Raw genomic sequence first — 24157 nt, 5'->3', positions numbered from 1 at the left:
TGCATCTGGCTCACCGCCATCCTCCCCCTGGTCCTCCCCTCCAAGTACACGGAAGCACTACCACAACCAGGGCGGGCGAAGGCTCAGGTTTTAATGTCCCAGTGCTCCGGCCCGGGCCAGCCAGTGCCCAGCTGGTCCTCACCCCGTGGCTTACTCGGGTGGCGGCCGGCCTGCTTCATCTCGGCCTTCGGTGGTGCTCGTCCCCTCGTCCTCAGGCACCAGCTCCACATCCAGCTCAAGCTGGCCCATGTAGAGGCCCACGGCACAAGCCCAGAGCAGACTGGCGGCCAGCACAGCCCCCATGCCTGCTGCTGCGCCCCCCAGCGTCAGCTGCATGGGTCCCCGCAGTGAGGCCAGGCCCACGGCGTATGAGGCACTGCCCCACACCACGCACAGGCCACCCAGCAGGAAAAATCCTAGAGGGAAAGAGGGAGCGCAGTCAATGGGGGTGCAGTCAATGGGCACAAGGGGGCCGGCGTGCAAATCCATGGGAGCATAAGCTCAGAGCCAAGGACACTAGCATGGAATGAATCAGGGACTTAAGGGTGGCGTCTGGGAGCCAGGACAAGCCTGGAGGTGGAGGGGCAGGGGTATGTGAGGGACTGGAATCCCCATGTTTGAGAAAATGGAATGGGGAGTCCCAAAGCTATGTCTGGGCCACCCCCTCAGCTGGGACCAATGCCCATGAGGACATGGTGGGGGAAGAGAAGAGGGTTTAACATACACAACTGGGGGAGGCATGAAACAGTCTACCCTGGGATGAGGGTCCCCCCATTCCCCATTCGTTTATGGGACACCAGAGCGGTTCTGCACTCACCGTAGGCTGCTTCCCGGCCCATGTCGCTCTGCATGAAGGAGATGACCCCGATCCCAGAGGCCAGAAGGCCATTGCGGAACCAGGAGAGGAAGGCTGCGGGAGGGAGAATGGACTGTGGTCAGGGCAAACGCTGCCTGCCCCAGACCTGCCCCCTGCCCCACCTCACCCAGGTCACCCAAGTCCCCTCCATCCATCCAGTCAAGAGGCAGCCTCACCTCTCCTAGGAAGCCCCCTGTAGTCCCACCTCGAAATCTTCTCTTAACCTCATTTGATCCCCTCTTCCCCCAAATTCTGCAAAGATTTAATAAGATGGTCAGGCGCTCATGGCTCACACCTGAAATCCTAACCATTCAGAAGGCTGAGATCTGAGCCAGCCTGGGTAGAAAAGTCTGTGAGACTATGATCTCCAATGAGCTAACAAAAAGCCAGAAGTGGAGGTGTGGCTCAAATCGTAGAACACCAGCCTTGAGTGGAGCTAAGGAACAGCACCCAGGTCAAATTGGGGGGGTGGGGGGAGAGAGAGAAGGAGACCCTCGTGTAGACCTCCGGACCAATTTCCCCTACACACGCCACCTTCCTTCAAACGCTACCCTCTCCCAGCAGGGGTGGGCGTCCTCCCTCTATCCACATCTCCCCTCGCTCAAGGCCTAGGTGATGCCAACGGGCTGGTCCCAGCACCAGTGTTAAACCAATCCGCGCCAGGCCGTGACGCCTGTCCCTCCAATCAGCTGGCATCTCTTGTTCTATTGGCTGTGCCCGTCTCCAATCAGGAGCTTGCCCATCAGTGCGGGGAGCCACACGCCCCGCGCAGCGGTCGCCTCTGCAAGCCGGACGGACCCGCACTCTCGGCGGCCCCCGGGAGCCTCTCTCTCATGCAGGCAGGGCAAAGCCCATCCAGCCACCCGCCCTCAGCCCAGCTGCACCCCATTAATCCAGTCCCACCTCCTCCCGGCAAGCCCGCGCGCCCCAGGCGGACAGCCCGCGCCCTTGCAACCAGCTCCTCTGCGTTTCCACGTCCCTGCCGAGCCCCGGCCCCGTTGGGAGGTGGCGCAACCAGGGTGCTTGTTTGTCGTGGCCGCTGCCAGGCCACCCCGCAGCCCGCTCGCCTCCTCCTGGAGACCCCAGCCCCTCCACAGACCTGTCTCGTGCGCCTTTCGGAGGAGCCAAGCGTCTGCGCGGTCCAGTTCGGACACTGGGGGTGGCGAAGCCCCGGCGCGGGGGCCGTGGCCGGGGGCGAAGGACCCCCGGGCACCCCCGCTCCGGGGCCGCTGAGGTGGCAGCAGCGACCCCCGGAAGCGGAGTCGGGCCAGGCGGGCGGCCCGAACCCACCACCAGCCGCCTCCCATGGTTCGCACTAAGGGCCACTGCGCGTTGTCCCGCCCCACGGGTCACTCGTAGGCTGTCGTGCACATCACTCAGGCTGCGCAGCGTTCCTATTGGTATGTGTCTCCGTCACTCATACCCGGCAGACACTGCACATTGGTCAAAATGGCAATGACTCCCACCTTTGTCATCTATGCCGGTAGTGTGCGTCCTACCTTGCTCTTGTAGCTAGACTACGAATCCCAGAGATGACTGCGTCCGGGAAAGGTTGGTCGTCAGAAGCCCGTGGCGCGGTGTCTCCTGGGACTTGAAGTTTTTAACTTTACTTCCAACGGCCGGAAAACTCGATTATTAACGTAGAACCTTGCAAAACGTAGTGGAGCCTAGCAAGTTTCATCAGTAATCTCGCCAAGGAGAGATTACTAATACTATTTCCTTGTATTCCTGTTCAGTCTTACATTTTTCCCCCACTTGTGTTGTTGTTGTCGTCGGTCATGGGACTTGAACTCAGGGCCTGGGTGCTATCCCTAGGCTTTTACCAAGGCTAGAGCGGTACCACTTCCGGTCTTCTGGTGGTTAAGGGATGAGTCTCGTGGTCTTTCCTGCCTGATCTGGCTTCCAACCACGGTTCTCAGCTCTCAGCCTCCTGAGTAGCTGGGATTACAGGTGTGAACCACTACCTCTCCCCCCCCCCCCCCAACCCCAGCTTTATTTTGTACACTGACCAGAGGCACTGTATTCTTCCATATTTCTTTCTTTAAAATACCTATTTGAGTGGTGCTGTGGCTCAAGTGGCAGAATGCCACTCAGGGACAGTGCCCAGGCCCCTGAGTTAGAGCCCCACAACTGACAAAATAAAATACCAATTTGGGCTGGGAATGTGGCTTAGTGGTAGAGTGCTTACCTAGCATGCATGAAGCCCTGGGTTTGGTTCTTCAGTACCACATACATAGAAAAAGCTGGAAGTGGTGCTTGTGGCTTAAGTGGTACAGTGCTAGCCTTGAACATAAGAAACTCAGGGACAGTGCCCAGGCCCTGAGTTCAAGCCCCAAGACTGGCAAAAACAAAAACAAAAATCCTATTTTGGTCTGAGGACCATCCATAGTTTGAATCCAGCCCAGGCAGAAAAGTCTAAGAGACTCTTATCACTAATTAACTAGCAGAAAAAGAGAAACCAAAACCTACAAATGCTGAAGGCCTGGCTCAAACAACAGAGCATCAGCCAATCAAGGTAAGCAAGCATAAGGCCCCGAGTTCAAGCCCTGGCAGTGTGGGGGAGGGGGAAGGACAGCTAGAAATAAACTCAACAGTATGACATTCTTATGCTTATCAATGGGCTTTAGTATGAACTGAAAGTACTTGAGGTGCATTTTACACATTGGCTACCAAAAAGGTTTACACTAGTGAGAAAACAGTACTAATGTGAATGCCAAAAAGGATATTTCTTTCTTGCACTGCCCCTTAGCTTTTTCTGCTCAAGACTGGTGGGTGCTCTACCACTTGAGCCACAGATCCACTTTTCTAACTTTCTGCTGGTAAGGAGTCTACAGGTTTCACCTGTGCCCAGCCCACCCGACCTTCCTCTGCTTCTCCCCCAGGCCGGGGGAGGTATGGGCAGCACAGAGACTAGGGCTGGCAGGCTTTAAAATAACTGCATCCTTTATTGGCAGTAATACAATTATTGGATTAAGAGACCACAGGAGAAGAGGCAGGTGAGTTTCTGGAAGACAGATGCGGAGTACAAAAGGGGCTGGGTAGTCATGCGGCGATCATTGTAAAAATACAGTACATTATATACATATTTGCACCATCAACTTTCAACTCGGAAATAGTATTTACACTCTTGTTACAATCCTGGTTAGAGAGCAATTTCTTTAAAAGCACTGCCTGGTGCCAAGCAGGAATCAGGGTTCCTAGTCCCATGAGGTGCTTAGGCTGAAGGCTCCAGGGGGCTCCAGCTTCGATTTCATCCACAGATTACGGTTTTTAAAAAAGCATTTTTCTTTTACAAAAAAAAAAAAAAAGTAAAAGGAGGGGGGAAAAAAAAAAAACACCAAAACACCGCCACACTGTGTATGGTCACTTACCTACACACGTGGCCCTTGTGTTCACGGCCCACACTGGTGGCTGACGACAAATCTCATGAATGATTGCTTAAAAAAACAAATCAAAACAACAAAAGACCAACCAAGCCAACCCCAAGGGGCTGTGGGCCCTGCCAGGCACCAGGCTCTCCTACCCCAGCTTTAAGCCCAAATTCATTGCTTTGCCTTTTCACGTTTTCTCTTGGGGTGGCAGAAGAACCTTTGGCTGGGTGACCAGATCTCATTATTAGCAAGGAAGAGCCAGGGACCTTGGGTGAGGCAGTGGGACGGAGGATCAGTGGCATGAGGAGAAAAAGGGGCCCAGAGGCAGGGAGGCAGAAAGGCCTGAAAGCCTGAAGTCAGAAGGAAGAGTGGGGTGGGGCGGGGGGAAGGCTACTGCAAACTTCTGTGCCCTGCTAAGGCGTGGCTGGTGTCTTCCCACTGCAGTGGGGGGTCCCCTCCAGGCCCAGCCACACTGCTCCCTTCCTCAGGCCCCCTTCTGCAAATGTCCACAAATCCAACACTGCGCCTCACCGCTGAGCCCGTGGTCTGTCGGCTTGGGAGGGGGGAAGCGAAGCTGCACTGCCTCAGCCTTACAGAGGCAGGGCTGGCAGCGAGGGGGAGAGCGGGCAGGGCACCAGGGCCTGGCCGTAGCCCTCCAAGGCCGCTGCTCCGGAGGCCGGCGGGTGGCAGCGCTGCGGATCCTTGAGCTGTCTCTGGGGACGGGACTGGGGCCGGCAGTGCTGGGGCATCTGCGGCCCACAGCGTGCGGGCTGGGGCAGGACGGGTAATACTGACAGAAAGCACACTCCGAGGGGCTTCCTCCTGGGGGAGATGCACCCCAGGTCCGTCTGTCCCTGTCTCCCTTGGGCGCTGGTGGGTGGTGCTTTCAGGATGAACTCTGGACGGAGGGCGCAGAGCCCCAAGTGCAAATTCATGAACAGAGTGGGCCAGAAGGCCTGGCCACCTCTAGGGCTTCCTCTCCTGAGGTGACAGTGGCTTCACGCCGAGCGAACAGGACAGACGCGTGGGCTCCACTTTGCCTTGTCCAGCAGTGCGGGAGCCCTGGGAGCCCCAGCAGCAACCGCGGCCGGGGTGACGGATCAGAACGGAGGTGTTATGTACAATTTATGTCTCAAAGAAAGGACTACGTAAGAGGAAACGAAAAGAGGGGGGAAAAAGAAAAGAACACCCAGGACCCCCCAGCTCTGGTAACTGCCCTTAAGTCTCACCCTGGAAGGGGTGGAGCGGGGGGAGCACGGCCCCCCCTCAACACTACTGGCAAAAGGGGGAGGCAGTGGGGTCAAAGCCTTTGAAGACATCTTTCAGGGACCCCGCGTCCGGCTCGCCCTCGCGGGACGGGCTGTTGCCGGCAAAGGGGCTCCCTGAGCCGGACTTGGGGGCTGGCTTCACGGTCCCAAAGAGCGTGGGCACGGGTAGGTTATGCACTCCCGGCTGGGGCGCGGCCCCCTCCGGTGGCGGGGTGCCGGTGGAGGCGGTGGAGGCCACAGCAGCCTTGGGCCGAGGCCGGTTGTAGCTGTTGTACCTGTCCGTGGCCGCGGCACCCGCGTCGGCCCCGGGCTTCCCCGCATCCGGCTGCTCCAGGGCTGACTTGCGCACGAACGGGGGCTCCTTGGCTTTGGAGGCTGAACTCTTGCCGTTGCCCTCGGGGCCCTTGGGCTGGGCGCCCGCCTCCGCAGCCGGCTCTGAGGCTTTGCCCCCCGTGTTGGGAGTCCTGGGGTCATACAGGCTGATGCCGCTCAGCACGCTGCTCTGCCCGCTCCCGCCGCCCTGGCCCAGGCCGCCGGCCGCCAGCACGCGGGGGTCATAGGGTGCCGTGGCTGGGGGGGACGACTCCCGGCTGGGGCTCCCCGTGGGGGGCGAGGTTTCCGGGGCACAGGGCTTGGCGACGCGGGCCGCAGCCGCCGCAGCAGAGTCCACGGGCTTCTGCAGCCGCGGGTCGGCGGGCGCCTTGCGCACCCTGGGGTCGCTGGGCTTGTCGCCCGCGCCGGGGGCGTTGACGTTGACAGTCTTGAGGATCCGAGACAGCAGCTCGAAGTCAGGCAGGTTCGAGCCCGAGCTGCTGGAGTCCGAGGAGGCCCCTACGCGCTGCCGGGTGTTGGGGGGCCCTGCAGGGCTGGAGCGGTGCAGCCTGGGATCCAGGGCGGGCAGGGACTGCAGGGCGGCAGGCACGGGGGGCACCACGTCCTGCTTGGGGATGGGCAGGGGGATGAGGTCCTCGGGGTTCCAGAGCACAGTGCGGGCGAAGCTGGGCTTGCTCAGGGTCACGTCCTTCTTGATGTGGCTGAACTGCTGCAGCTGCGACCGTGGGTCCCGCAGGGGGTGTCCGGGGAGGGGGTCCAGGGGGATGCTGACCGCCTTCTCCCGCAAGGCGCGCTCCCCCTCCTCCTCTTCCGCAGGAGGCGGTGCAGACCCCTTGGAGCTGCCGGGGCCCGCAGGGTTGGCATGGGTGCTGCCATCGGTCTTGGAGGCTGGCAGGGTGCGAGCCAGTCGAGGGTCAGAGGGCCCCGTGTCCCCAGGGCCAGCGCCGGTGGCGGCCTCGGCGTGGCGGGTGAGCCGGGGGTCCCGGCTAAGGCGGGGGTCAGCCAGCCGGCCTCCTGCGGAGTGTCCCTTCTGGAGGCGGGGGTCTCCCAGCCCGCTGCTGCTCAGCTCCCCGACAGAGGCCTGGGGCCGGCTGGATGACTGCTGCCTGAGGGTCTTGAGGATGGACGTGACGCTGCTCCCACCCTCGTCCTCGTCGCTCGAGTACCAGTTGCCAGTGTCTCCTAAGAAAGAGCACAAGAGCAGGTAAGTGGCTCCCGTCTGCCCCCAGACTGGGACCCAACAGGCCGCGGGCGAGCACCTGCTCGGCCCCCCAGCTTTCGGCAGGGCCTGCCCGGGCCCCTTCCTGAGACTGCTGAGGGCAAAGAGGCCGACGCCAAGCACACTTCTGTGTGGCTTTCCTCCCATGCCAGCATCCTCTAGGTGGTGCGTCTCGTTTAAATAATGTACCCCATGCCCAGGACCCTGGCATCCACATGCCCCCGGAAAAATGAGAAAACAGGCCATGGTGCCATTAAGTGGGGGTAGAATTGCACTGAGCTAGGACTCCTCTCCTCTCCAGCCCAGGCTCTGCGGCCTCCTCTCTCTCCGCCTGGCCCTGAGCAACTTGTTCTGGAAGGTCAAGCTCCTGACAGTGAGCCGGGCCAATAGAGGGGCTGACCCTGCTGCACACAGAACCTGCGCAGAGCCCTGAGCACAGGGCACAGCCAAACTCCCGCCATCTTCCTGCAGCCCAGCTGGATCCCAGTCTCCTTCACGTGGCACACCCCAGCGTTTCTCCCTGAGGCAGATGTGGCCAGGCCTAGCCCTTAGCACCTGTGATTCCAACTTCATTGGCTGACTTCACTGGCCTCTCCTCCTCCTCCTCCTCCCCTCCCGAGGCACCTCTGCAGAGAAGGGGCTGCACACGCACCGACAGCGGCCCCACCCACCACTCCCTTTGGGGGCCAGGTGTCTCCAGCACGGCAGCCCTGACCCCAGCCTCTCTCAGGGACATGCAGCTGCCTGCAGAGCCGGCCCGGCCCCACCCCCGCCCAGGCACATGCCTTCCTCATTCTCCCGGTCCTGCTTGCTGCTCTCAGCCAGCCTCCTTGCTCTCTCCTCCTCCTCCTGCTGCTTCTGCTGGATCCTCAGGTACAGAGCCCTCTGGGCCGAGGGCAAGAAGTCGGGGACACCAGCGCCCGGCTTCGGCCGGCCTGAGGGCCCTCCCTCAGAGAAGCTGTCAGGCTCCAGAGGGTGCTCAGGGAAGAGGGGCTCCCCCGGCTGCCCCGGCAGCTCTTCGTAGTGCCCGTAGTCCTCTGTGGCAGGGAAGAACCAGGGTTTGTGTGGGGAAGGGCCTCAGGTGCCAACTCTACCCCTGCCCTCCGCGGACCAATACAGTCCCAGTGCCAATGGGCACGGACACCAGGCCTGTCCCGTCTCGGTCCCTTCTGCCTCCCCCAGTCTGGATGCATGCAGGGACGGCAGGGGCCTGCCTGCTGGGAGGCAGCAGGAAGGGTGAGGTGTGGAGAGCCACTGGTAAGTGCTCATGACGGACGTGGGTGGATAGGGCAGTGTGTTCTGAGCAAAGGCTCTGATTTCAGGCAGGGAGCAACAGGTCCTCTGGGACCAGAACCAGGAGAGACCGACCAGGCAGCTTTCGCTCCCCCACAGATGGGACCTGTCTTAGTTATCCGGGATGAACATTAGCTTTGTGGCTGCTCTGTGATAATTAAGAAAGAAAACCACTGTGCCGGTGTGGAAGCACTGGGGAGGCTGAGACAGGAGGATCACGAGCCTGAGGCCAGCCTGGGCTAGGTCTCCTGATTTGGTCTCCTCCTGCTGAGCCTTACCCATACCACCTAGGACCAGGCAGGCCAGCACCTAGCTCCTGGCATCCTGATTTCTCTCTTTACCCTGAAGCCTTGCTCCTCACCCCGAACACCAGTCACTTGCCAAAAACAAAGGGGCCTTCTAGCCCACAGGTTCACAACCTCAACAGCGCCTTCGGAGTTTCTGCGAGGCTGACCATCGGGTGTAACTCACCACTGGCTCCAGTAGGCCTGGCATGCCACTTCCGGTACCCCACCTCCAAGCTCTGCTTGCCCTCCCTCGCCAGCACACATAAGGTGCCATGGGTCCTAAGGCACAGTGTCAAGCTACCGGACCCCAAACTTCCTCCAAACTTCTGGCTACCACCTCATCTCCAGAGCAGGCAGCCCAGAAGTGTCCTCAGTGCCCCCTCCTCCATCCTTAGTCTACACAGCAAGGGGGAGGCAGCCACGGTGAGCTCTAGCCTTCTCCCTCAGCAGCACACGGCCACCAGCTAACTGGTACAGCCTCGGCCTGCTGTGCTGTGGCCAGGTGCCCACGGCCGCCTCCACTCTGCCTCGACCACCCTGCCCTGGCCCTCCCCATAGCAACTAGTACTGTCTTATTCTAACATGGCCAAGATGGAGAGCTGATTCACTTGCATCAAGTTCCCTCTGGGAGAACAAACCTCCCTCCCCCACCAGGCATCCAGGTGAGAACTCCAGCCTAGCCCAGGAGTGCATCTTCCCCCTTTCCAAGGCTCTCTCCTGCATCTTTCCCTTCCCGAGGCCGTTCTCCCTGGGCCTCAGCCACAGCACCCCATCATTAGGCCCTGGTTGTGTCAGCTCTCGCAAGGAAGGACAGAAGGCAGCTCTGTCCGGGACGTGTGGCTTATTTCTGACGGGGCCATGCTCTTGGCACACTAGTACACCCACGCCATGAGAACACTGGGCCACTGCATGGGACGGAGAGGAGACAGAATCTCTGTGCATGACACCCCAGGTAGAGCCACATACCTGCATCCCCAAGGAGGCCCGGCTCCATCTCCATGCCTTCCTGCGGCGGGTAGAAGTTCTCGTAGAAGTTCTGGGCCGGTGGAATAGGAGGCATCATTCCAGAGTGCGGGGAGTCTCCAGGACCATAGGGCATCATTGGGGGGCCGCCAGGGCCCATGGGTGGGCCAGGGTTCATTCCAGGACCCATTGGCATATCAGGGTGCATGTCAGGGTGCATGTCAGGGTGCATGTCAGGGTGCATGTCGGGATGCATATCAGGGTGCATGGGACCCCCCATGGGCCCTGGGGGTCCCATGTTGGGTCCAGGACCCATAGGCCCTTGGGGTCCACCAGGTCCTGGGAACCTAGAGGAGGAAATGTGCGCCTGTGAACTAGCTGCTGGGGAGAGGTAGTAACCCTCCCTTGGTTTGGAACCCAAGCCATGTCCCCAGCCAGGGGCTCCAACAGTGCCTCAGAGAGGTGGTGCCGGCCTATGGCCTGACGGGGACCTGGGCACTCACCTCACGCCCAGCTTCTCAGCCAGCTGTCCTGTGGGCCGCACCACAATCTCAAACAAGGAGGGGATCTTCTTGTTGTACATGTCCTGCTGTTGCTGCAGTTGCTGGGGGGACAGTGGCTCGTGCACTGGCATGGGCATCTGGGGGGGCCCCGGGGGCGGTGGAGGGGGTGGAGGAGGAGGCGGGGGACCTCCCTGCATGGGCCTGCCGTTGGGAGAGGTAGGGGCTGGGGGGCCCGGGGGCCGAGGAGGTGTGGGCAACAGGCCCACACCAGGGGGAGGCTTGGGCAGGGGGTTGATGCCCTGCTTCTTCAGCTCTTCCACTTCCTTCTCGTCCTCGGCACCCGCCTCAGCATCATCAGCCAACATCTGCAGTGACAGAGGGTGCGAAACATGATGGGAAGGCTGCTGGAATGGACCCTCGGACCCTCGTCAGATAACCATGCGTAGCCTCCTCCCCTGGGCACAGGGTACCTCCCACCATGTGGAGGTCACCTCCCTGCAGAGCCCAATGCAGCTTCTCCTCTTCCTTCCATTCCCAGGCATTCTGCCACACAGTTGTTGGGTACTCCTGTTTAGTGTCACTGTGGGGTGCCTATCACCCCACTCTTGTCTCCTGTGAGCTCCCTCAAACCATCAATCCTTTTTACTTGGTTGGAAATGCCCTGTGCTCTTTTCCTGAAGCTTGATCCCCCTACTTAGAATCTCCAATATAATGAGGATGACAGGTGGCAAGTAACTCATGACCTGTTGGTTGTAGAGATAAGATTTTGCAAACTTTTTCCCTAAGCTGGCCTGAACCATAATCCTCCTAATCTCAGCCTCTGGATACCTGGGGTTATAGGTGTGAGCCACAGGCTCCTGACTTCCATTGCTAGTTTTTTTGTTGTTGTTGTTTTGTTTTTATTGTCGTGGGGCTTGAACTCAGGGCCTGGGAGTTTTTAGGGGATGACATATGATACTAATGCTTTCAAAGGTTTGTTAGGATAAAACAGGCCACCTTGGTTTCAAATTAGGCATTGAATGCAATGATGTCCCATACAGATAGTAAGTGCTAGAAATGGGACTGAGCTGAGCTGAGTGTATACAGCATGCCTATAATCTTAGTACTTGAAAAACTGAGTCAAGAGGATTACAATGAGCACAAGGTCATTTGGGGCTACTTCACAGGTCCCCATCTCCAATAAACCAGAAAGCTAATTTTTAAAAAAGAATTGTTTGGGGCTGGGAAGGTGGCTCAGTGGTAGAGCGCTTGCCTTGCATGCCTGAGGCCCTGGGTTTGATTCCTCAGCACCACATAAGCATAAAGAAAAAAGCCAGAAGTAGCGCTGTGACTCAAGTGGTAGAGCACTAGCCTTGAGCTAAAGAGCTGAGGGACAGCGCCCAGGCCCAGAGTTCAGGCCCCACGACTGGACCCCCCCCCCAAAAAAAAAAAAAACAGAACTGTTTTTAACACACAAAGCAGAAATGAATGCCCTATTGGAGCACGCACAAACTCTGAACATCCAGCAGGGGGCAGCACTGGGTCAGACATTGGGTCCTTTGGATAAGAAGTGGGGCTGCCAGGACTTGACACAGGATGTGAGTTCTGAAATGGTAAGTATTTCTAAGGGAATGTCAAAGGTGAGCAGTGGTCAAAAAGTAGTGAGCACTGTCACTTCTGCTGCTTCACAAGGCAGGGCCTCTGAGTGGCTCTGTCTCTGCTGAAGAAACAGCTTGCTTGGTGGCCTCCTGTCTCCAGCGGTCCTATCCTCACCCGCAAGCTCCATCTGAAGGACCCCTTCCCTCCTGGATATCAATGTGTTGTGAGCAAACACAGGGCCTAATTCAAGCTCCCTAGGGAGGACATCAAGGACTGTCAGATTGTCACCTGTAAGACCACTTTGATTCCTGCCTGAGCTAGTCACCTCTTCTTTGCAAGGTCCCCAACAGTTACAAAGAAACCCTCATCATGTCTTCTGCCTTCTTGTTCAGGAAGTACTAAGACCACAAGGCCTGTGGAGACACACCAGCACGTGCTTCCCACACGGCTGCCCACAGGGGACACAAGCAGCTGCCCTGTGTCACACAGGGTCACCACACCCTTGCAACAGCCCAGCTCCAGGTGATCGAGACTGGGAATTCTGGTACTCCAGAGACCAAGGCAAGGGAGGGGCAGCAGGCCTTGCTGTCAGCTGTGCCTCGGGCAGCCCGGACATTACCTTATCCAACAGCTCTCTGGTCTCCTCGGTCAGCGGGTCGTGGGAGAACATGCAGTCGTCGCCGTTGATGCAGTTCCCAGTCGTGTGGTACAGCTTACACGGGAAGTCACGTTCATGGTGGATTAAGGCAAATGCTTCAGCTCACGGAACCCACCCTCAGGCACAATCCAACCCCCATTCAGAAGCCCAGAGAGGTGCAGGAACTTGCTCAGGGTTACAGTGGGTTGGAAGCAGACTGGAGGTGAGACATGGTTCCCAAAACTCCTTCCTGTTCAGCCCACCAAGCTGGCCCTGGACGTGAGGCCTCGGACCCTCATCAGGGGAAGGGTGGGGAAGTGACTCCCCCAAGGTTACAAAGCCCATGGGGGAAATCTCAGCAAGACAGGGGCACTGGACAGGATGTGGCAAGTTGTGTCTCTCTTCCTCTGCAGAACGAGACATGGGCCATCCTGGGGTAATGAGGGAGTATAATGGGGAGTGGCGGTTACCCGCACCGGAGCAGACCGGGTGGGAAAGGATATCGTGCATATAGGGGCAGTTCTCGGCTCTGGCACAGAAGCCGGTGATGTAAAACTTGCACAGCTCCCGTTTCTTTGGCAGTTCGATGTCATGGCTGAAATTACAGTGGTCTCCCTGGAAGAGAAGCACTGAAAGGTAAGAGTGCCACCAGCCTGGCTCCCTCCTGGCTGCAAGGGAAGTCCAACTCTGTTGCTGAGCATGCACAAAGGGTTTTTGTTGGGATGGCTCAGGGTGGACAGGGTGCCCCCACACTACAAAGGCCTTCATATAGCACTGCCAGCTCCCAGGACCTATCCTCACCCCCTCTGCAGGGCCTCGCCACCCTATGCTCCCTTCCCAGATGTCTGCAGCTTCCTTCTGCCCGCTTTGCCTTTCCTCCTCTCATCGCTCAGGTTTACTTCTGCTGACTGGAACTAGGGCTTCTCCCCATCTGCACTCCAGGCCCACATTTTGCCCTTCCTAACAAAACCTTCATTTTGTTTGGGGACAAATGTGCCTAACTCAAAATACTTAATACCCCAACTTTCCTTGAAAATGTAGCCAATGAGATATTGGCAAAGTTCTCAAGGACTTTTCCAGAATGGGGGGGAAAAACAAAGAAAGAAAAACCATCCATTTTTCCTACTCCTAGGTCTTCTGTGTGATGGCCTGAAGCACGGGCACCGCAGGATGTGTAAAGCCAGTAGAATTCAAGGCGAGTGAGTTTGGGGGACTGCAGGCCATTGCCCTGACTCAGAAACAAGCTCCCACGCCCAGGGAGATCCCTGTCCTGAGAGCCGGGCATATGTGCCGCAGCCAGCAGTTAGGGCTCCTCTGTCTGCAGCTGCCAGAGGTAGGAGCAGGGTGTGTATCCACTTCCTGCCTGTCACTATGAAGCTAACTTTTGCCTTGTGAACAGCTGGTCATTTTTGTTTATATGTACTTCAACTTTCCTGGAGAATGAATTGTGACTCCAAGTAATGTTTTCACATAACACCTTGGTCAGAAGCAGCATTCTTAGGACACCGTGCTTCCATACCTGGCCTGGCCATTTGGTGGCAGTAGCGGCCAGCTGGCTAGTGACACACAGCACTGCTTTCCTGCAGGCCAGGTGGAGACTGAGACAGCTGGAGCCCGGTCTCCGAAGAGCAAGGCTAACCTGATTTCCCCCCTTTTCTTTCTGGCTGCTTTGATGATTCCTGATAAAACTTTGAAGGTGAACAACTTCATAAGTATGTCACATCTCTGCAATACCAACTGTCATTAATACACATTAGGCTAAACAGAAATGTTGGCCAAAATGCACCCCTAAAACCAAAACTCCCCACATGTTGTCACGTCCTGGGACTGCTTGACTCAGAAGGGAGTTCAGTCTTCCAGGACAGCCAGCATCCCTCGACACCAACAGAACAGTCATCACACGATCACTCCACAAGGCCCTCACCAGAGGCTGCACACTGGGCGCTCTACCCTGCTCCTTACCCATGTGCACCGCCCTTCCACGAAGTACTTGCAGATGACTTTGCCTTTCTTGTCGGACTGCTGGTGGGGCTTGTCGTGGTCACTCCTCCGGTAGCCTCCACCACTGTCCTGTGAGGCCAAGCAGGTGAGGGAGAAGGGCATGAAAAGGAAGGCAGGAGAGTTTGGGATGTGCAATCACAAGGACCCTGGGGACAGCGCTGCCTTCCTGGGGTGCTCTGATAGGAGAAGCTCTGGCCTCTCAAGTCTCGGTGCCACACACCTGTGCACAAATGTACTCTTCCTCCAGCAGGTGGCCAGGGCTTCCCTCTAAAACTCTCTCAGGCTATCTGGGCGCCTCCTCTAGAACCTTCTAACCCTGAGACTCACTGAGTGTGCTGCAAAGGTGTGCTTTAAACAGAGGGTCACACCACCTGCACGGCCCTCGGGGATGGGCTGCTGGGGGCAGGAAACAGGAGAAGCCCACAGAATGCCTCCTCACAGGAAATCAAGTCCACGGTCTGGGCCACAAACACCAGATCAAAAGGAAAAGAGGAAAAGTCCACTCACGCCCATGTCATCATCGTAGAAGTCTTCATCATCGTTCATCCCACCCTTGTTCATCCCTCCTCGGCTGCCGCCTCGTCCTCGGCCCCGGCCCATCCCCTTCCCTCGACCTCGGGAGCCACGGCCACGGCCACGATTTAAACCTGAAAAGGGGAGAAAGAAGAGATCCATTGCTCTTCCCGGGGCCCAGAAGCCCAGCCCACACCCTACCTCCCATGCCCCAGGGCCCACCTCGGCCTCGGCTGTCCTTGGACCGGCGGTACTGGTTCAGTTCTTTGGAGTATTCATCGTACTCATCGTCTCCCATTGGCTCCTCACCTTCTCCATACTGGAATTCCCGAGAGGCAAAGAGAACAACAAAAATGCCTTCCCTACATACACTCTACCCACTTCTGGAGGACAGGGGACCCATGGTGGGGACAGAGGGGCCACCTCAAGGGCAGGATCCCTCATTTCCTCCAGGTAGCCTCCCTCCAGCTCCACCAGGCACAAGGGAGAGCGATGAGGCTATAGAGAACTGAGGTTCAGTAGACACTGGCAAGGAAAGGGCACCTTGCCTTTGACAGGCAGGCACAGGACACAGCGTATGTGGAAGTACACACCCAACTGTACAGACAGAAAAATATTTCTAGGGGCTGGGAAGGTGGCTCAGTGGTAGAGCGCTTGCCTTGCATGCATGAGGCCCTGGGTTCGATTCCTCAGCACCACATAAGCAGAAAAAAAAAGCCGGAAGTGGCACTGTGGCTCAAGTGGTAGAGCGCTAGCCTTGAGCTGAAGAGCTGGGGGACAGCGCCCAGGCCCAGAGTTCAGGCCCCACGACCGGACCCAAAAAAAAAAGAAAAATATCTCTAGATGATTAGGAAGTGTCTGTCTAAGCACAGAACTTTGGCATTGCCTAACATCTGATTCTTTTCTATTTCAAACAATGTGAAGGTTTTCTCTACTCCAAAATGAGCTTTTCTATACATATCGATCTGCAACTCAAGACTTCCATCCCTTCAGGATGCCCACGAGTCCCTCCACCTCGGCCCGGCCTCCCTCAGTAGCTCTGGCAGCGGAGGGACCACCACTTGTGCCCACCAGAGCCACGCAGGCGCTTACTTCCATCTCTTCCTCATAGAAGTCCTCTTCATCCTCTGGGTGGTCTCCTCCCATGGAGCCTCTGCCCCGGCCACGGCTGCCCCTGCCCAGGCCCCGGCCTCGTGCTCCTCCTCGGCTTCCTCGGCCTCGGTAGCCCCTGCCCCGGCCTCGGCTGCCTACAGGGTGAATGGGACAACAAAGCTGCAAATCCCACCACAACGAAGAAAGGAACCTGCTTCCTGCCCTTCAGCTAGCAACGCCATCTTCCTCCTCCTCCATCAGGAGCCTTCCCAGGTAGCCCAGCCAGGCTAATAGTGCTGTCTCCTCAATGGGGTCCCTTGGCCTCGGGATACAGGGCTCCTCCATCACTCACTACCCTGCCACTCAGCTGCCCCACAATGAGCACTTGATACGTGGGTGGGATGATGCGGAGAATAAAACACCTGACACCAAACACTTAAGAGGAAAGAAGGACTACAGAAGACCCCACCTGTCCAAGATGACATCATGCAGCAATAGGACTGGCTGATACAGTGAAGTTAATGTGTTTCCTGTCACTTTGTTGACATGGTACGAGACACAAAACTACACGGTAGCCTGCCTTCCCCTCCCATGGACAGCACAGGTCCCCAAAGCAAACTCTGCCCCTAGAGGTGTCCTACAAAAACAAATGAACACCACCCTAACAGAACAATCAGCTGGGACTTAGACAAGGATCACAAGCCTAAGAAACTGAGCCAGAAGATTCCAGAAGGAGACTTAGGCTGGGGTCATTCTGCCAGGAGAGACAGACTGGGCTGGTCTGTCTGTGGAGCAGGGCCGTCTCTCACCCACTGTCCTCCCGAGGTTCAAGGTCCAGAGGTGTGGCAGGTGCTGGGAGAAGAGGACTGAGGAGAGTGCAGTCAGCTGTCCCTGGTAGGCCCTCTTCTCTCCCCCACAGCTGACCAGGAAGCTAACTTCCCAAAGCCATCCTTTGGCCACCACAGTGGTCCTCTCCCAGCTTCCTATCTGCCTGGAGCCATCCCAAACACCTTGCAATGCTTTTCCTGTCCCCATGAACCGTGCCTATCCCCAAATGATTGCCTGCTTCTCCTCCAGGACTCGAGGCCCATTAAGAGCCTCACAGTCGGCCAGGTTCTACACAGCTGAGCAAGCCCCTGGCTGCCGCCACTGTGGCCTGGGGGGAGCTGCAGGGCACTCACCTCGTCCCCGACTGCCCTCCTTGGAGCGCCGATACTGGTTCAGCTCTTTGGTGAAGTCATCATAGTCCTCCTTGCCCATGTCCTCCTCCTCGTCCCCCTCGTAGTCCCCATATTGCTCATTCTCGTAGTCCTCGTACATGCCATAGCCCTTACTGTCCATCTTGGAGTATGACTTCTTGGGCAGCGGTGCAGAGTGTGATGAGGAGTACTGCTGGTGTGACTGCGAGTCAGAAAGGGGAGGAGGCTGAGCCGGCGCCTGGGGCCTGGAGTCAGAACCACACAGGTCCCCTGGTTCCCAAGGAAGCAACCCTCTGGTATCTCTACTGCTCCAGCAGTACCAACTGTCTCCAAATACTGTTGGTAGTTCTTCCCAGTGGGCGGAGGGCTGTGGTGGGCATTGACCCCACCATCCCCAATAAAGCAAAGAGAAGGGACATTTCCCATGATGCAAAATAACTACATTGGGGTGTAAGAAGGAGGGTGCTCTTCAGTCTCAACCTTCCTAGATATGTTGGGGGCAGCTAACAGAAGGGCTGGCTTTGCGCTGCAATCCTCAGATCTCAGCCTACTCAGTAGCATGAGCCACCAGCAAGAGCCCAGCTGTTCTGGTGGGTTTGTTTTGTTTTGTTTTTGCCAGTCCTGGGCTTGAACTCAGGGCCTGGGCACTGACCCTGAGCTTCTTATGCTCAAGGCCAACACTCTACCACTTGAGCCCCAGCACCACTTCTAGCTTTTTCTGTGTATGTGGTCTGAGGAATCGAACCCAGGGCTTCATGCATACAAGGCAAGCACTCTACCACTACGCTCTATTCTTGTTATTTTTTTTTTTTTTTTTTTTTTTTTGTCGGTCGTGGGGCTTGAACTCTGGGCCTGGGTGCTATCCCTCAGCTCTTCAGCTCAAGGCGAGCGCTCTACCACTTGAGCTACAGCGCCACTTCCGGTTTTCTGGTGGTTTATTGGAGATAGGAGTCTCACGGTCTCTCCTGCCCGGGCTGGCTTTGAACCGCGATCCTCAGATCTCAGCCTCCTGAGTAGCTAGGATTACAGGCGTGAGCCACCAGCGCCCGGCTATTCTCGTTATTTTTGAGACAGGGTCTCTCTTTTTGCCTGGGCCAGCTTAGCCCATTACCCTATTTATTTTTATTTTATTTATTTTTTTTTTTTGGGTCCGGTCATGGGACCTGAATTCTGGGCATGGATACTGTCCCTCAGCTCTTCAGCTCAAGGCTAGCACTCTACCACTTGAGCCACAGCGCCACTCCCGGCTTTTTTCTTTTTGCTTATGTGGTGCTGAGGAATCGAACCCAGGGCCTCAGGGCATGCAAGGCAAGCGCTCTACCACTGAGCCACCTTCCCAGCCCCCATTACCCTATTTATACATCAAACCTAGCTGGGATCACAGTACCCTCCCTACCCCTTTCTGCCTATTAAAACTAAGATGGGTTCTGATTAGTTTTTCTCCGCAGATCCCTGGCCTCAAACTGGCATCTTCCTGATCTGAGCTTCCAAGGAGCTAGGATTAAAGGCATGACCACTCAGCCCAGATTTAAAAGGTGTTACTAAATTGAGCCTGGTGTGCACAACTGTAATCCTAACATAGGAGCAGAGAGACAGGGCCAGAGACCATGTCTCATACACAATGACAAAGTGCTATCTTTTCAACCTTTTTTTTTTTTTTTTTTTTGGGTCCGGTAGTGGGGCCTGAACTCTGGGCCTGGGTGCTGTCCCTCAGCTCTTCAGCTCAAGGCTAGCACTCTACCACTTGAGCCACAGTACCACTTCCGGCTTTTTTCTTTTTGCTTATGTGGTGCTGAGGAATCGAACCCAGGGTCTCAAGCATGCAAGGCAAGCGCTCTACCACTGAGCCACCTTCCCAGCCCCTCAACATTTCTTTATCAAAAGGTGAAACCCAACTCAATCTTTCTTATGAGTTTTCTGGTGGAGAGTAACATATACAAACTAAACAAATAAGTTCATCTTGTACTTAAGTTCAGAAATGTAATGGGGTGTTTACCTTCTAATTGTGCAACCTTTGATATAATTTACTCTCCTGGTCATTTTTTTCTCTTGTCCCACAGGTCATGTGTAAGCAATGCAAAGACCAGTGACACACAGTCCTGCCATGACTGCAGGGAAGGCTGGGCACAGAGAGGGTGCCAGAGCAAGCCTGGGGGAGATCAGCCGCTGCCTGGGCGCAGATCTGAAGGTTCGAAGTCACCAATCGATAGGGATGAAAACAATACCAGGGGGCTGGGAAGGTGGCTCAGTGGTAGAACGCTTGCCTTATACATGCATGAGGCCCTGGGTTCGATACCTCAGCACCACATAGGCAGGAAAAAAAAAAAGCCAGAAGTGGCGCTGTGGCTCAAGTGGTAGAGCGCTAGCCTTGAGCTGAAGAGCTGAAGGACAGCGCCCAGGCTCAGAGTTCAGGCCCACGACTGGAGCCCCTCCCCCCCCCAAAAAAAAAGAAAGAAAGAAAGAAAACAATACCAGGTGTCTCCACGCACAGAGGCTGGGCAGCACTCACCGGCACGTACGGGGGGCTGTATTCCCGGTACTTGCGATGCCCCTTCTCGCTGGGGCTGAAGTCGGAGTCATCGGAGAAGTCGGAGAAGTCATCACTGGAAGAAGCATGGCGCTGCAAGGACAGGGGAGGAGGGAGTGAGGCTGCTGCAGGTCCTCCGGGCACGGTCCAGCCCCGGGGCCCGGTGGTGCCAGGGACATCCAGGTGTTACTGCAAAACCTCACCTAGGGGCACTGAGTGGCAATGGAGCATAAGCTATCGACTCCACTAAGTCTGCATCCGCTTAGGGGCAGGAAAAGCCACCACTGTTGACAGCCCCCTCGCAGGTTGTCAGGTGGCCCGTGCCAGTGACTAGCCCTCCTGCACCTACCTTGTGCTTGGATTTCCTTCTCTTCTTGGACCTCCTCTTCTCCTTCTCCCGTTCTTTCTTCCGTTTCCTCTTCAGCCTCCGGTGAGACTTTTCCTCGTCTGAGTCACTATGGTGCTTGTCCCCTTTCTCTTTCCGGCTCCTCTCTGGTCCCCCTGGGGCATCCTGCGTCTCTTCAATCCCGTCATCTTCCAGTTCACCTTCTTCCAGCTCCCCATCTTCCCTAAAAACCAACCCCAAAGCTGATGTGAACATGGGCTAGGAAGCAAACCCTGAGGACTCTGGGCTAGTGAGGTTGATGGGGTGACGCAGGCCACAGGCTGCAGAAACCATCACTCACCCGCCTCTATGAAGGACCCTGCCTACAAGCCAGGCTGTAATTCCAGCACTCAGGAGGCTAAGGCAGGGCTGTGAATTCTAGGCCAGCCTGGGTTATGTAGGGTGCTCCATGGTAGCCTGGGTTGAGACCCCATCTCAAAAAGAAGACCCTGTCCTGGAGTCTAACATGACTGGGAGGGGCATAGGTGGGACTCATTGGAAGATTGCCAGCAAGCAAGGGCTGTAGTTCAGTGGTATAGCACTAGCCTAGTATGTGTGAGGCCCTGGGTTCTAGCCCCAGCACTACAACCATCAATAAGAAGTCAGTACAGACACTGCTGCGAACACAGAGTCCAATCTACACTGGAAATCCCAATGCTCTTCTTAGAAGAAAAGCAGCAGCTGTGGTGCTCTGATAAGTAGACTGAAGCCTCCCTCTCTCTGAGCAGACCAGGAGCACCTGGCACCCTCTCAGCTATTCCCCTCCTGGGGAACATGGACTGGCACCACACACAGGGCACCCTAGCCCCTGGAGATGCTCAGCAAGCTGGGCATGAGCTGTGCACAGTGAGGAAAGGCCCACTGCTGTGAACCACTCACAGGCAGGCCTAAACCCACCAATGGCCTCCAGAGAAGTCCCATGACAGCGTTAAGTGTTATGGGCTGACCCTGCTCTTTTCCCCTTTGCCTCCAAGTATTTCTCCAGGTTCCCTTCTCAACTCTTCCTTCCATTGTCAACTTCCCCAGTCACCCCCATGCCCAGTGCTTTGAGACCTGACCTGACCAGCCAGCTAGCCAACAAGTCCCACCTAACTAAGCTATAGGGGGTGGGGGTGGGGGGAGAAGGGGGCAGGGAGGGAAGGAGGGCGGGCAGGTGAGGGGTATAGGTTAAGGAAGGGACAGGTGGAAAAAGAATTCAGAGTTCAAGCCAAACCCACAGATACAGTTCTCAAAAGTACAGGACTTGGTAAAGAAAAAATAACAATTTTAAGTTCCCAGAGATCTGAAGATCGCAGTTCCAAGCCAGCCCAGGCAGGAAAGCCTGTAAGACTCTTATATCCAATTAAATCATAAAAAGAGCCTGAAGTGGCACTGTGACTCAATTGGTAGAGTGTTTGCCTTGAGCTGAAGAGGCCAGGGACAGTGCCTAGGCCCTGAGTTCAAGCCCCACAACTGACCAAAAAAAAAAAAAAAAAAAGGAATGGCACTTAACACTAATAATTCTATAACACCAATAAACCTGAGAAGCTGAGATAGTAAGATCTTGAGTTTAAGGCCCGCTTAGGTTACAAAGTGAGACCCTGTCTCAAAACAAAATAAGAATTGAAGAAAGGGCTAGACACCAGTGGCTCACACCTATAAATCCTAGCTACCTGGGAGGGTCTAATGGGAAGATCACAATTGGAGAGCAGCCTGGTCAGAAGTTTGTGAAATCCCTTCTCAACTGAGAGCTGGCAGCTGTTAGTTATAATGGGGAAACCTAAAATCAACAAAACCTGTCCACAAGAAGTGAGACCGAAGCAGCTTTGGAATGTGGCTTAGTGGTAGAGTGCTTGCCTAGCACGCATGAAGCCTCAGGTTTGGTTCCTCAGTAACACATACACAGAAAAAGCTGTAAGTGGGGCTGGGAAGGTGGCTCAGTGGTAAAGTACTTGCCTTGCATGCATGAGGCCCTGGGTTCGAGTCCTCAGCACCACATAAAGCAGAAAAGGCCAGCAGTGGCGCTGTGGCTCAAGGGGTAGAGTGCTAGCCTTGAGCTGAAGAGCTGAGAGGCAGTGCCCAGGCCGAGTTCAGGCCCCACAGCCAACAACAAAAAAAAAAAAAAAAAAAAAAAAGAAGAAAAAGAAAAAAATGAGACCCTAGCCCCCAAATAACCAAGAGCTGCAGGTGTGATTTAGTGGAAGAACACCTGCCTAGGTTCCATCGCAGCACCACAAGAATTTTTTTTTAAGCTCCCAGCATAAAAATCCTCTCACCTCAATTAACTAGGCCACAAAAACAGACCAAGTCACGTGAACAGTGGTAGAACCCACCCAGGACCAAAAAGACTAATGGGGCCTGGGCACAGACAACCAAAAGCCCTCAAGGGCTCTCATTGGCTTTGTAGAAAACAACAAACCACCACTTCTTGAGGACCCTCCCTGCCTTTCACAGCCTCAAGAGGGGCTTCTCTATTAACCTCATGCCTCATCCAATGGGACCCATTAGTCTGGCTTCAAACCCAATAGGCCCAGCCCTCAAGTACTCCAGAAGTGGAGGTCAAGAGCAGCTCTTAAATACACAGAGGCAAGCCGGACACTGGTGGCTCACACCTGTAATCCTAGATACTCAGGAGGTTGCGATCTGAGGATCATGGTTCAAAACTAGCCTGGTCAGAAAAGTCTCAGTGAGACTCTTATCTCCACTCAAAAACCAGAAGTGAAGCTGTGGCTCAAAGTGGTAAGAGTGCTTAGCCTTAAGCAAAAGAGCTCAGGGATAGCCCCCAGGTCGTGAGTTCAAGCCCTACAACCAACCAACAAACAAAACAAAACCAAACAACAACAAAAAATATTGAGACCACACCTAGTCTCCTTTAGCTCCAGAGAAAACAAATGTGGAGCCACACTGTGTGGCCTCCTGTCGCTTCCTCCAACGCCGGGTTAGCCAAGGCCACTCTACAGAAGGCAGGCCACACAGGCTCTGCTCTGGGAGGGTTGGGAAGATCTTCTGACAAGGGAGGCACCTCCCAATCACCAGCTCTGTGCTCACCCACAGAAATAGCAGGATGGCCTCACCCAGGTTAAAACACCATGGAACTGGGGAAACTGGTTTGGTCCCTGGGAAGAAGCTGGTGTTGAGCCTAGGTTTCCTCTAGTGTACTCACTGGGAGTGGGGACTGGAGCAAACAGAGCTGGGTACCCCAGATGGGAAGATTCAGGTGAGCTAGAGCCATACCTTGGAGAAACTGGGAAAGTCAGGCAGGACTCAGAGAAAGATTGGTGTCCTGAAGCCAATGAAGATGATCTAAAGATTTACAGGCGCTGGTGGCTCATGCCTACAATTCTGAGATCTGAGGATCATGGTTCAAAGCCAGCCTAGGCAGGAATGTCCATGAGACATTCCAATAAACCATCCTCAAAAATGCCAGAAGTGAGCTGGGTACCAGTGGCTCACACCTGTAATCACAGCTACTCTGGAGGCTGAGATCTGAGGATCGTGGTTCAAAGCCAGCCAGGGCATGAAAGTCCATGAGACTCTCAACTCCAATTAACCACCAGAAGTGGTGCTGTGGCTCAAGTGGTAGATTACTTGCCTTGAGCTGAAGAATGAGGGGTCAGCACAAAGGCCCAGGGTTTGAGCCTCATGACTGACCAAAAAAAAAAAAAAAAAAGCCAGAAGTGGAGCTGTGGTGGCTCAAGTGGTAGAGTGCAAGCTTTAAGGAACAGATGTTCAGATAGGCACATTAAAAAAAAAAAAAAAAAAAAAGCTAAAGAGAGCCAGATTATCTCACATTATAGGAAGGGGAAAGCTAAAGCTAAAAGAGTTGCTCACCATTCAGTCACAAATTTTTCTGAGTATCAGATGCTCAGCATGGATAACTAGCTACCTCCCCTGAACTTTCCTTGAAGGAAAGACACAAATAAGAAACAAAGACTGTGAAGCATAGTCCAGGACACAGAAGGCTGGCTCAGTACAGCCAGAGCTGGAGAGCATCCTCAAACAGGCACCAGGCCATCAGAAATACAATGGGAGGAACTGGAGTCTTAATGATCATCCAGAATGATTCCATAAGCCCTTTTCATCTCAAAGGCTTCCCTACATAGGCAGAGAAGTCCAGCATGCAGACCCGCCCTTAAAGCCCCTTTAGCCAAAT

At 55.6% G+C, this 24157-nt stretch overlaps 2 protein-coding genes across 2 annotated transcripts in view; both read right to left on the bottom strand.

The window, feature by feature from the left end:
- Positions 1-71: 71 nt before the first annotated feature.
- LOC138812577 (transmembrane protein 160) lies at positions 72-2188 on the bottom strand. Its single transcript, XM_070000542.1, has 3 exons — positions 1956-2188; positions 818-910; positions 72-416 (listed from the first exon to the last, which is right to left on the bottom strand). The coding sequence occupies exons 1-3, from the start codon at positions 2161-2163 to the stop codon at positions 151-153; spliced, it is 567 nt and encodes a 188-aa protein (XP_069856643.1). The 5' UTR covers positions 2164-2188; the 3' UTR covers positions 72-150.
- Positions 2189-3776: 1588 nt separating this feature from the next.
- LOC138812879 (zinc finger CCCH domain-containing protein 4) overlaps positions 3777-24157 on the bottom strand; it is a 32898-nt gene continuing 12517 nt past the window's right edge. Inside the window, exons 2-14 of the mRNA XM_070001121.1 lie at positions 19990-20209; positions 19623-19733; positions 17096-17315; positions 15915-16069; positions 15045-15141; positions 14817-14956; positions 14271-14378; positions 12812-12923; positions 12291-12400; positions 10094-10458; positions 9594-9937; positions 7833-8084; positions 3777-7010 (exon numbers count right to left, since the gene is read on the bottom strand). Coding sequence (XP_069857222.1) covers positions 5500-7010; positions 7833-8084; positions 9594-9937; positions 10094-10458; positions 12291-12400; positions 12812-12923; positions 14271-14378; positions 14817-14956; positions 15045-15141; positions 15915-16069; positions 17096-17315; positions 19623-19733; positions 19990-20209 — 3745 coding nt within the window. The 3' untranslated portion in view covers positions 3777-5499. The remainder of the gene's footprint in view (positions 7011-7832; positions 8085-9593; positions 9938-10093; positions 10459-12290; positions 12401-12811; positions 12924-14270; positions 14379-14816; positions 14957-15044; positions 15142-15914; positions 16070-17095; positions 17316-19622; positions 19734-19989; positions 20210-24157) is intronic.

The sequence above is a fragment of the Dipodomys merriami genome, unplaced genomic scaffold (assembly GCF_024711535.1).
Source record: "Dipodomys merriami isolate MVZ:Mamm:240054 unplaced genomic scaffold, mDipMer1.0.p SCAF_57, whole genome shotgun sequence".
Classification (NCBI taxonomy): Eukaryota; Metazoa; Chordata; class Mammalia; order Rodentia; family Heteromyidae; genus Dipodomys; species Dipodomys merriami.
Note: the sequence above shows the minus strand (reverse complement) of the source record. Positions and strands in the feature narration are given on the sequence as shown.